The 13,606-nt window shown below is 31.6% G+C and overlaps 2 protein-coding genes across 2 annotated transcripts; one reads left to right on the forward strand and one right to left on the reverse strand.

The window, feature by feature from the left end:
* Positions 1 to 1,720: 1,720 nt before the first annotated feature.
* Positions 1,721 to 2,988, forward strand: LOC125828291 (protein EXORDIUM-like 3). Its single transcript, XM_049507602.1, has one exon. The coding sequence runs from the start codon at positions 1,746 to 1,748 to the stop codon at positions 2,793 to 2,795; it is 1,050 nt and encodes a 349-aa protein (XP_049363559.1). The 5' UTR covers positions 1,721 to 1,745; the 3' UTR covers positions 2,796 to 2,988.
* A 6,007-nt stretch (positions 2,989 to 8,995) lies between these two features.
* LOC125828304 (protein LPA2) lies at positions 8,996 to 13,137 on the reverse strand. Its single transcript, XM_049507617.1, has 2 exons — positions 12,672 to 13,137; positions 8,996 to 9,265 (listed from the first exon to the last, which is right to left on the reverse strand). Exons 1-2 carry the CDS (start codon positions 13,084 to 13,086, stop codon positions 9,120 to 9,122), a joined length of 561 nt encoding a protein of 186 aa, XP_049363574.1. The 5' UTR covers positions 13,087 to 13,137; the 3' UTR covers positions 8,996 to 9,119.
* Positions 13,138 to 13,606: the final 469 nt, after the last annotated feature.

Here is a 13,606-nt window from a genome sequence, read left to right on the forward strand (position 1 = left end):
AATAAATATTGCAAAGTTATAATGAAAATGATCATAATATAAAAGTACTAAATCATGCTAAAATAAGTTTAATAAGTATTAGTTACATTACTAAATATTTAAGGAAAATTAAAATTAGATTATGTATTTTAATTGTCTAAACCAATGTAAAAACTAAAAAAACAACATTCAATATTATTGTCATTCTTAGTGTTGAATTGATTTTCTTTTTGCATTAGTATTAATTTGATTTTAATTTACGTTTTATTATAATTATCAACATCTATAAACTATAATCTTTGTTGGACCATTCCGAATTCTAAGTTTTAAACTTGAAATAATATATTAAAAGATAAAAACTATGAAATAGTATAAGAAATATTTTAAAATTATATCAATGTAAATATTTTTAAATATAAAATAAAATTTTAAAATTACATATATAATATCGGGTTGGTTTGGTCTCGGGTTGATTTTTTTTAGTTAAAATCAACCCAACCCAAATATAGTTGGGTTTTTTTTCCAATACCAAACCAAGTCAAACCAAACCACTAGTCGGGTTTTTTGTTCGGTTTGACTCGATTTACGGTTTGGTTCGATTTTCGATTCGATTTTGTACACCCCTATTTGTCACCATGTTTGCTATTTTTTTCTCTTGAATTATTTTGAGCTTAAATATTTGTCATATTAATAAATTAATCACTCACAAAATATCAATTTTCGATTTAAACAAGATAAAGTATCTACTTTTGAAATTGAAAAACGGTAAACAATATTAAAATTGAATAAACAATCTATATTTACACCTAAAATTGCAAGTTATAATTGAATAAGTATGCAACTTTATAAATTATTCAAAATATAAATAATCAAAATGCCACATGTATTTCAACAAACAATACATTCAACTAAGATCACAAACGTTATGTGATCATATATTTTCCTTTCAATTAGTAAATGTTTAAACAACTCACATTTCAAATATTGTATTGATTTCTATTGGATTTATTTAGCAACAAACAACTCTTTCTAAATAATAAAATTTGTAAGCTAATTTATTTAAATAAATTTACTAGTACAAATATTAACACATAAAATCAAGAAAATAAAAAAAAGTGATTTAAAGGATTTGAGGGGTATTTTTGTCTTTACATTATTAATCACATCATATTGAATTCTACATATTACTCATACCACCAGATGAAAGGTATTCATTATACTTTTTTTTTATTCGTTATACATTCTATAATACCATGTGAGATATAAACTCAAAATCGATCAAATATAATAGTACTGAATAATAGCATACATAATACATAAATGAATCGTTTGATGTGACTAATAAGGTATAGTGATCAAGAAATAAAATGTAGGACTATTTTATCTAGAGTTTGATTGGAGATATCATGCAATCCTAAAATTATTTATCTCACTCTTACCTTTGATACCTCAATAAATAAGTTATTTCACATACATAATGAAACAACTTATCTAAAAATAATTTCAAGATAAGTTATTCCCAATTAAACGACCAAAAGTATTTCCTCTACCCTCAAAAGTAATGAGTATGAAACAAGAGGGAGTATCAATAGGCAATAACCCCCAAACAAAGCTATAGCTAAAGCAAAACTGCCTAACTATTCAACTTATTTTTTGTTTGTTTCTATGTATTTGAATTACTCACTTTTTGTGATAATTTGTGCATATAAATACCCTTTATTCCACTCTCACACTTGTTACTTTCTTCTCAGCTACTACTCCTTAACATGTCCCACCGTTCCCTCTTCCGCCGGCCGGAAGCTCCGGTACCGGTAATCTTCTATTTTTTCGGAGCTTTCTTATTCTTTTTCTTCACTTTGCCTGTAAATGGGTGGCGTCCATGGCCCAACCAGAAGCCAAACGCCACTGAATTACTCTACGGCGGGTCCAAAAAGTATGAGGGGTCATCGGAGTTTGTCCATTTGAAATATCACATGGGCCCTGTTCTCACTGCAAATATTACCGTTTATCCCATTTGGTACGGCCGGTGGGGAAACTCCCAGAAGCGTATTATCCGCGATTTCATCAGCTCTTTCTCCGCCGTCGATTCTAAACGCCCTTCAGTCGCTGGTTGGTGGAAAACCGTTCAGCTCTACACCGATCAAACCGGAGCCAACATTTCCCGTACTGTCCATCTCGGAGAAGAAAAAAACGATCGATTTTACTCACACGGTAAATCCCTAACCCGATTATCCGTACAATCGGTGATAAAATCCGCCGTCACCGCCCGTACCCGTCCACTACCGTTAAACCCCAAAACCGGCGTCTACTTATTACTCACTTCCGATGATGTATACGTTCAGGATTTCTGCCAAAACGTTTGCGGATTCCATTACTTCACTTTTCCGTCCATCGTTGGTTACACTTTACCGTACGCTTGGGTGGGTAACTCCGCTAAACTATGTCCGGGTACATGCGCTTACCCGTTTTCCGTACCCAGTTACATGCCGGGTTTCAAAGCTGTGAAATCCCCGAACAACGACGTGGGTGTTGACGGAATGATAAGCGTTATTGCTCATGAAATTGCAGAGGTATCAACGAACCCATTAGTAAACGCTTGGTATGCAGGTCAGGACCCTAGTTTTCCGGTAGAGATTGCGGATCTTTGTGAAGGGATTTACGGGACAGGCGGCGGCGGGTCGTATACAGGGCAAATGTTGAACGGAAAAGATGGTGCTACGTATAATATGAATGGGGTGAGAAGGAGATTTTTAGTTCAGTGGGTGTGGAATCATATTCTGAATTATTGCAGTGGACCTAATGCACTTGATCAGTAAATGTTTTGTTTACAAAATTCAAAATTCTAGCATTTTGGTTCTTATTTATGTTTAAATTTTGGGTTAATTTGGTTATGATGCCATATTAATTAAGCTCTGTTTTACTATAAGATATGTAGTGTAATAAAAGTAGTTATAATTTTGTATACAGAGTACTTTGCTTCAGTTTTGTCTAAATTTGAATTGGTTTGTACACTTTTTTTTTTGTAGGATTTCTACTGTGTCATCACATTCCCCATAGAGTATTCAAATATTTAGGACTTCTGAGAAAAGTTGGTAGCGTTTGTCTTGGACAAAGTGTTTGGCATGAAATTTTTTGGTGAACTTCGAAAAGTACGTTTGGTTTTATATAATTTCAAATTCTAAATATCAAATTTTAAAAAAAGAGTAAAAAGACATAATTTGTTTTTTAATTTCATTTAACTAAACATTATGTTTTTTTAATTTATAGAGACTTAAATTTCTATAAAAATGAATCATTGAATGCATATGTAATGTGTGGTGTCTTGTGTGACAATTCACATCTTATATGTGAATATTTTAAGTATATTATGCCATATAAAATATATATATTTATTTAGTTAATTTCTTAAAAGATAAATTTTCTTCAGATTCATAGACAATTATTTGTTTATTTTTTTTATCAAAATCAAATCAAGCGTTTTACCAGTGCTACTTCAAGTTGACATAATTAGACAAACGTTTACACTGGAGTCGTTTTGGTAGGCGACAAATAAGAATATCTTTACGAGATTAAATATTATAACTTTTATATTTATATGTAATAAGTTAATGAAATAAAATATTATAGAATTAATTAATATTTATAATTATATACAGGATAAAGTACTTTATATTTTATTCTTAAATTATTATTTTTATCCTATTCATCAATGGACTCTAAAATCTCCTTTTAGAAGAGTTTCTTTTATCACTTTATGGATCGTTTGATGTGAGGGATAAAAATAAATAGTTTCAAAATATAAAAATAATCTTGACTAAAATCTTGATGTCTTGTTTGATTGTTGTGTTTGGAATAACTTATCCACCATTTATATCATAGTAATATGATAAATTATCCCATATAGATGGTGAGATAACTTATTCCAGAATAACTAATTCTGGAACAACTTGTTCCTAACTAAACGAGCCTCTAAAAGTGGAAGATTTTAATCACTGATTATCCTCAGTATAGATGATGATCATTTTTTTTTTTCGAAAAGAAGAGCCTAGTCCAGAATGAGAATAACTCTTTATAGGATTTGGCCAAGAGCTATGATGAAATTTATTTTTCTCTCTTTATTTAATCATTTAACAGAGATTTGAAGGATTAACATTTCAATGTATTCCTACTTCCTAGTTGTGAAAGTAATTGTTAAAGGTTTTCGGTTAGGACCTGACTAATCATGAGCGGGGCTAGAAGTCACGATACAAATTTGAATTTCAATTCATTAGTTTTCTTCAAACAATAGATTTTTAATATAAATATAATTTTTTATTATTATTATTATTTTAAATCGTCATCCTAAAATTCAAAGATCATATTAAAATTTTAATTTCGATGTCCAATGAAAGTAAAGTAGTAATTAAACAATTTTTATATGTATCATCCAAATTCAGTAGGAAAGCGCAAGTAGAAGGAACAAGTTGAGAGAGAAAACAAAATCCAGGCTGTCTATTTTAACTCTGAGAAACTATCCTACTGAAGTTGACTCAACGCTATCTTTGTCGATGATTTAACATATGCTACAATATATTATTAATGCTATAATAATTAATTCTTATACTTATTTCAAGAGCACTTTTTTTTTTAAAAAAATTAATTATTTATGTTATCAAATTAAGTTTTATCATAGAGAATTACATATTATTACGGATCATTTTATCTCGGGCCAGCTGCTACGTCCTAGCAAGTGAAGCCCATGCATAAGTCCTAAACATATTGAAGCTCCAAAAATCTACTTCCTTCAATTCAATTTGTTTATTTGATTTTTGACTTAATATAGAGTTTGAGAAAGTAAATATTAATTTTTAAATTTTGTGTCACGCGAAAAGTTAGAATTAGAGTGTTATAAGAAAAAAGACATTATTTTTAAACAAACTAAAAAAAATGGAGGGAATATTATTCTTTAGTTAAATTAGTCCTAATTTATATAGCACAAGACTTGTAAGATTGTAGCCTAAAAATAAATGTTAAATTAGTAATGATATAGGTCGTTTTTTTAGAGCAAAACAGAAATTGTCAAGTTAAATGATTTTAAATATAAAAAAGTGCCTTTTTGAGTTAAACTCAAAAGAAAAATATGTGACATATAAATTAAATAAGATAAAACATTATGTACTCTTAAATACCAACAATATATAAATTAGGGTTAATACATTATTTACTCCATGACATTCTAATCAAATCTCCTTTGTGTACCTCTTCTTGAGAAAGCTTTTACACACCGATGATTCCTCAAACTTGTCTACTACACATTTCCTTGATATTATTAACCACTTTTACAAAATCTAAATTGTAATACAGACTGTTTTATCCTTAATTAGAGATCTCATGTTCAAGTCTAGAATTTTATTAGGAATACCACCTCAAATAAGCTCAGTACATGATTCAGACATAGTCGGAACATACTGCGTGACGCCCAAAAAAACCGCTTTTAACTCAATAAGTGTAATCCACGCACCAACAAAAATGGGTGATTTAGGAATAGTGCTCGAGAATTTGTTTGCGAAGTTTCTTTCTAAGTGGAATTCCAGGCCTCACTCCACCACATTGTTTGGTTCTATGTTTCAATGACCTTAAATATATAGAATGTTATATAATTATAGTAAAAAGTCACCATTTTAGATCTTATTTATGAGATTATACTAGATACGTTATCGTTAAGATGAAAATTTCTCATTAAAAAATAATTAACAAAGTATGTCACATCAGAGGGGTACAATATAGTAATTTTTTTTTCACCCGGTGTTCAATCGATGTCTGCATTGGAGCTCTAATTAAATTCAAATTGCACACTGCAGGGCCAATTCAAAGTGGCGTTCCCCAATAGGATTTTCTTCATATCCAAGACTCAAACTCGAGACATCCCACCATTACACCACAACCTAGATTGGTAAATCTAATATTCATTTGCTCCCACTAAACCATAGATGGAGTAGTCATTCCTCAAACAAAGCAAAAGTAGGGACCCTAGCAAAAAGGTGGAACAAATTATTCTAATATTAGGACATACATTTGATTAAAGATTTGATAAAAATATGATTAATGTTTAAACAACATTAGTAGTAGTGATTAATGAATGACAACAATAGTCAATAGTAGCAAAAAGTATAATAGCGGCGCCTAAAGGGAAGCTGTTTTTTGACCCACCACTCCATGAGGGATAAAATAAAAAGAATATATTTGTCCTTAAGTGCCTCGATGTTTGTAAATTAATCCATAATTATGATTATAATTGATCATATTTTGCTTTAATTACTTGATTAGCAAGTTCCATCCAATCTACTTTGGCATATCCCTTCCCTTTACTTGTTATTCTCTTTCTATTTGGATGACAGCTAGATTTGTGTGACATTATTTTCTAAACGTTTCTTGCAAGTTGGAACCAATTAGGTGAGGAAGTATTTGAATGATAAAATTCGCAAAATAAACTTTATCGTTATTCTAACAAATTGATAATTGAGGTTTGTTCGTTATAATATTTGAAAATATGAGTTAAGAATCGTACATATAATTGTTGAAATTTAAAGAACAAATTTTTTTTTTATTGCCAACTTCATGTCAAATATATGTGAAGTGTAGTCATATATTTGGCTGAACTTAATGCCAAAATCTCTGAAGTGCAACATTATATATTTGGAATGCCAAGTTCATAACTTTAGTAAAAAGAAGATTCAAAGTTAACCTTCGCAAATTATTGTATGTCCAAAGTGCAACCATTACTTAAACAACTTCCAAAATCACATATTTGTTCACTTTGTCCCTTTTAGCATACACTCACTCATTTATTGATTCAATTCATTTTAATCTGTTTGAATTAATTTACAACCCCTAGACCCTAGTACAGAGACAAAGTGGCAGGGAAGGCAAGACAAAAAATACTCTTTTTTTTTTGAGAAATTATATTGTGGTCAACTTGGTTAAGTGGGTAAGAAGAGAATAAGGTAAAGGACAAAGTCCTAATGGGATTTGATGTTAATGGTTTGGCTTTAAAAGGGCAAAGCTGGAGGCAAAGAATGACAACAATTAGGGACCTCTCATTGTTACTTTTGACATCAAAGACAGCTTCCTGGGTTTTATATATCATGTACCTATCACCTGATAATCCTAGTGGCTACCAACGTGGTGCAGTAGTGAGACCGCTCCATCCTTATTCAGAGTTTTAGAGTTTGAGCCTCGGATATGAAGAAAATTTTGCTGAGAGCGCCACCCCCAAATGGGGCCTGTAGTGCACGATCCGGATTTAGTCAAAACTACAATGTGGGTTCCAGACACTCAATGAAAACAAAAAAAATAAAAAAACCCCAGTGGTGGTCTTCAAAATTCCTCTAAATACAAATCAAAGTATTACTACAATTTTTGGAACCATTTATGAATGAGACTGATTAATAATATAATAGCCATAATTATTATCATAATGGGTGGATGATATCTTATGGGACTGGCTGGCTGACTAATAAAGGTAGCCATCTGCAAGCTAAGCTGCACTATATACATATGAATGTGGATTTTTAAATTTTAATTAAATAGGTGAATTATAAATTTATTAGGTTGAGTTTCTTTACCATAATATAAAAAATTAAATTGTGAGACCAATGAATTTATGGATTGTACGAATTCATTAACAGTTGCTGTCCTGGAAACATGGTATTCAATATGGAAGTTGAAGTCACAACTTTAAAAACCTATATATCTAGTTCATATCTATTGCTATTTACTACATGAGTATTAAATAAACTAACATGCTTGGCATTAAGGTGTATTGCGGAGGCAGATCCAAAAGTTTGAGTTTATGAATTTTGATTTCTAAAAAAGAAAACTTACTGGATTAGGGATAAATTATCTATACAAGACTAAGTGGATTTCTTAACACGAATGCAAGTTCGGGTAAAAACTATTGATTTTGCCGAATTCGTAACTAGAACGGTAGCTCCGCCCTGGATATTGCTTATCGTTTATTTGTACAGTAGAAACAAAAATAAACTTCGGTTGATTCACCTTAATGTGTTTAATGCCTCATCAACCCCACAATGTCATTTTCAAGCTAAAAAAATTCAATGGCCAAAACAAAAATGAAAGAAAGTTAGAATAGGGAAAGGGCAAGTGAGAAATTAAAAATTTTGACTTGGAATTTTGCAAAAACATAAAAAATGATGCTTCTCTCTATTCCTAAATAAGTGATGTTTTAGATAATTAAGAAGACATTATTGATGTTCTTTCAATTTTATCCTTCTTCAAATAAAGAGAGTTTTACCTAACTAAGAAACTACTCCTTTTGTTCACTTTTGTTTGTTATGTAGCGCTTTTCGAAAGTCGATTTTACTAATTTTCAAAGTTAAATTAGATTGCATTAATTCGATATTTTGAACAAAAAATTTAGATATTCAAAAACTATACGAAAAATACTATAAATTAGAATTTTTTGCATGTCAATGTGATGGAAAAATATATCATAAAATATTAGTCAATTTTTTTATAGTTTGACTCTAAAAAAGAAAATTATGACAATTAAAAGTGGACCGAGGTAGTACTAAAGAGCTACTTCCTCCGTTCCTATTTACTTGTCAAATATTTCCTTATTTGATTTCTCTGTTTATTTATCATTTTTGACAACAAAAAGCAAGGACAATATTTTTTTTTCCTATTATACCCTCAATTTATTAACATTGAGTTAATGTCTTAAAAAAAATGTAGTGAATAAATATGTTTGAGACTATTAATTAATAGGGGTAAAATGATAAACTCACTATACCAATCATTTTTTTCTTAATAGGTGTGTCAAGTCAAAATTTGACAAGTAAATAAGGACAGAGGGAATACCTCTTTTTCAACGTATTTATTAAAGTAAGTAAAAATACTCTCTATTTTTCTGGGAAATTTATGAACAAAAGGAGTATATACCATCCATATCTAAGTTTCCCATAACCCCACGAATCCAAATCTAAACTTAGTTTTCCATTTTGAGCTTGCAAGTATGCTAAGGTATAATCCACTTTCAGAAGTATTTCTTAGAATTACATTGTCAGAGTTTCACATTTGTAGTTTACATGACTGAACAAAACTAAAGTTACCTAAATACTATATAATACATGCAAAAAGTATCAGTTTTCACTATTAAATTTCTCATTCTGCAGGTACTTCAACACTCCATAGCCAGCTGTTCCAGCCACAAACAGGAAGACCGTCGGAGTAAAGGATGGATACAGATACTTCACAAAAAAATTGTCCCATGCCTCTGGTAAAAGGCCTATATGCGACAGAAGAGTAAGAATTTCCACGTGGACATATACATATCTAAAGTAATTGCTTATAGATTCAGCTGCAATGTCAAACTAATTCATCAAATCCAAATATTTCTATCAATGGAGATATTTAAAGCGAGAAATACTTACGCTGTGTATCATGACAACACAACTCATGTCAAACTACTTTTAGTAAGTTCTGAAACTGTAATCTACTCACTCTGTTAGTACTTAGTTACAAGAACAAATGTTCAACCTTTGATGAAAAAAAGGAAGTTGTGAAAAATTATGATTATAGACTGTAACAATGCTCATGCTTCCTAACTTGATGTTATCAAATATCATCATATTGTGGGAAGTGCTTGGTCCTTTAATACTATGTCATTCCAAGCAAATGCTATTAAGGAGAACTTGTAGGAAACATGAACACCAAGCTTTATGCTGCCTATTTTAAACTGTTTTCATGTCCAGCATCAACACTAAAGGGGTTGTTTGGTAGGATGCACTAAAAATAATAATGCATGCATTAGTTTTGTTTATTACTAATACCTTATTTGGTATAGTTTTTCAACTTGCATTAGTTACACTCTATTTGGTATTATCCTATGCATAACTAATACATAGCAAACTATGTTATTAGCAATGCAAGGGTTTTTAATGCATGCATTAGCATGGTTAAAGCCACGATTGTCCCTCAAAACCTTTTCCGCATCATTTCCACCATATTTATAGAGGGTACTTTTGTAAACAATTTTTTTTTTTAGAAATTATGATATTCATGCTATTTTTAATACACCAAACCAAACAATGCATAAAAAATAATTAACACAACATTACTAAAGGCAACAGTACTAATACACCATATTCAACAGTATTCTTATACACCCTACCAAACGACCCCTAATAGAGTACTAGAGAGGCACTTGTGAGAGACCAACTCATATGTGTCTCCTAATTTTTATATTCTTAAGTCTTCCACCCTTACCACTCTATTGGACACCATTAGGATAGTAGTTTTAAAATTTTCTGCCTTAATAGGAATTTTATTCCGACGGAAGTTGCATTTCAATGTTTAAAGCTGGAAAACCATGTTGTGGTTCAAATAACATTCTCCAGAATAAGAGCAGCTCACAGACCAACTTGAGGTATGGAGACTGAACACCACTTTGTTGATTGGCACCCTTTCTTGAGGAGAACTGGAGAAGAGAGTAGGCAATGAGCAGACCGATCATAAAAATAGAAAACTTTGAAATGGAGATTTTTATTTTCAGAACTTGGAGGGAACCTAGCACTAGTTAAGCACAATTGATCTTGTTAACATGGAGTTACATATGTGTTAAGATAGATTCTAAATTACAATCTGTTAAATAAACTTTCAACAGAAATGAAGATGGTATGAATTGAAAACTCTATGGTATATAGAGACCAACACTATATTGACAAGGAAACTGTGGCAAATACTGAACGGGTCACCAAAAAGATCTCCTTTATACTTACTCTCTTAGCACTTTGGGAATTTACACCCTCAATTTTATCATAGGCATGTGTCCATTTGTGAACTAGGAGATTTACGACAAAGGGTTTGGAACATAGTCAGAACTATTATAATTGGCTCTATCAAGAAAGATTGAGCTGTTAAATATTAAGAGTTGTATGATTATAATGATTAGGCCTTGGTAATCATAGTCTATGAAATGCTTTATATAAATTCTCATCTTCACTTTATTTCTCAAATGTCAAGCACTTCATCACTTGTCTATGATGCATTAGAAATTAGTTTACATTTGTTTGCGGTTGCATTTGGAATACTAGGAAAATCCTTAGGGGTACATGCCCCCCTCCCCCCTTAAATCCATCTATGAATGTCTAACACTTACTAGATTCCCTTAGCTAAACCCTACAGAGTTCTTGTTGGACATTGGAACTTAGATAGTTTGTCTATACTGTACGGGTTCAACAAATGTATTTCAATATCTTTGTCAAATTACTCCAAATTGATGTAGTTTAATAAATATAAACGGCATCTATAATATTCTCTATTGGTACTTTTATAAATACATCGTAGATTTTTTCTTTTTAGTTCTTCTATATGTGTATATTCCAAATTAACACTTTCCTCTAACCGTGCTTATAAATGTCTGGTACTCATTTTCACAACTATAGTGTCTTATCACAAGTGAAATCTCGAATACACCCGTGTTAGTTCTGCATTAAATTGTAAAACCTTAACGTATATAAGAGAGTTATCCTTCGTATTACTTATCAACTAAGTTGCTCGGACTCTCCAAAAATGTTGCCGCACCCGTGTTGGATCCTTCAAAAATACACTATTTTTGGAGGATCCGACACGCACCCGTTGACATTTTTGAAGAGTTCGAGCAACATAGCTTATCAATACTGATGACTATTTCTGGTTTTCATTTTCTGTTGAGGACTGTGATGCGATTGTTACCATCATTAACTTCTTCTTAACTCAATTAAGCTTTAGTATCTGCCTGATACACTTTGTTAAAGCAAAACCATTTCAAGGTCGTACGCATATCACCAGAAGTTTTCAGAAGATTACCCCTGGAATCAGTAATATCATTATACATGGAAATGATTGCTCATGGTATAACCCAAGAATAATTAGGAAACATCATGTAAAGATGGAAAGTATTCTCTATTGGTACATTTATGAATACATCGTAGATTTGTTCTTTTAGTTCTTCTATATGCTTATATTCAAAATTAACACTTTTCTCTAACTGTGCTTATGCATGTCTGGTACTCATTTTCACAACTATGGTGTCTTGTCACAGGTGAAATCGTGAATACACCTTATTATATTTACATGGAAGTTCTGCATTAGAAACCTATAATGTACATAAGAGAGTACTGTAATGTAATTGTTAATCACCAATGTCTTCTTCTTAACTCAATTAAGCTTTAATATCTGCCTGATACACTTTGTTGAGGCACAACCACTTCAAAGGTCGTACACATATCACTAGAAGTTTTCAGAAATTCATACTAGGGAATTAAAACAAGTACTAGAGAGTCACTCGCACCTAGGATGTGATCTAAAGCAATTTTGGAACTCCTAGAATCTTCATTTATGTCAAGGAGATTCAACAGTTAATATATAACCAAAAAAGTTTGTTTTAGCCCGCATTGCACAGTATATCCCGACTAAGGGAATTAGATTGAACCCTTTTCCTCCCTTTAGCTGCACCCCTGTTTATACGTGCATGAGAAGAGGTAAATTGGGACTAAACCCATATACAAGTATGCATCTAATCAATAAGTATTTGAAGAATTAATCAGACAATCACTTATTTATATCAAAAGAAAAGAAGAGTTACTGCAAATTACAAATACAATTAAAGGGTGAAAAATGAAGGGGGCGTGGGCGTGAGCCACAAGTTTTACCTGAGGCAGCAAGAAGAATACCCTCGACAAGGATAATTCCACCAAGTCCTAACCAAGCAAGAAGAAATGCACTCTCATTTTTCTGAAATTCCTTGGATCCAGATTCCTCCGCTGGTTGGGTAGCTAAGCTGGGCTTTTGAATGGGTTCTCGTCGGATAATTGTATCCCTCTCTCTTTTCCCCTTTTGTTGTTTCTTCTTTACTGTGGTGGAAACCGATGACCCAAAACCTAAAGAACTCGAGCTGGCTGCCTTCTTGGCCACCGGAGATGATGCGGTCTCCTCTGAAGAATTATCAGTAGAAGAGTCCTGGAATTTGATGGAGAAATTTCTGGGGTTGGAGTGTTGATGTCGTTGAGAGTGGAGAAGATGAAGATGAGGTCTCTTCGTATGTGGTGAGTTCAGTAGTAGCGCCATTTTCAGTTTACTTTGTTGTTAACTGCCTCTTTTTTTTTTTTTCTCTTCTTCTTTCTTTAATCATCACTCTCAATTGCCTTTTATGTTTAGCACACATTTCCTTATTTCTTATCCCAGAAAATAAACTAAAATTATAGTGACTTTGAATTTTAAAGATAGACCCCATTTTCTTTTACATTTTTTATCATTGTTAATTTGGTGTTATTTTTCTTTTTTGAGATTAGTGTGAACTGATATTATTTTTCTTTTTGAGATATTGATATAGAGCTACTTAACAAGAAAGCAATCAAATGTATTTGAATTTGCCTCTACTTGTAATTTGTGTAGACTTTTAAAGGAGTAAATTCTTGTTGATAAAATCAAAACCGAACCGTATGAAAAATCAATAATAAGTATCTTATTTTATTGATTTAGCGTATTTACATACCGAAAACCAATAAACATCAAACCAACCTATGTGCACCCCTTAACCAAACACCCTTTCTTAGGTGAAAATTCATTTCACACATTGATATACTCC

This window comes from Solanum verrucosum, unplaced genomic scaffold, assembly GCF_900185275.1.
Source record: "Solanum verrucosum unplaced genomic scaffold, falcon-dt-bn FXZP01000047.1, whole genome shotgun sequence".
NCBI classification, from domain to species: Eukaryota; Viridiplantae; Streptophyta; class Magnoliopsida; order Solanales; family Solanaceae; genus Solanum; species Solanum verrucosum.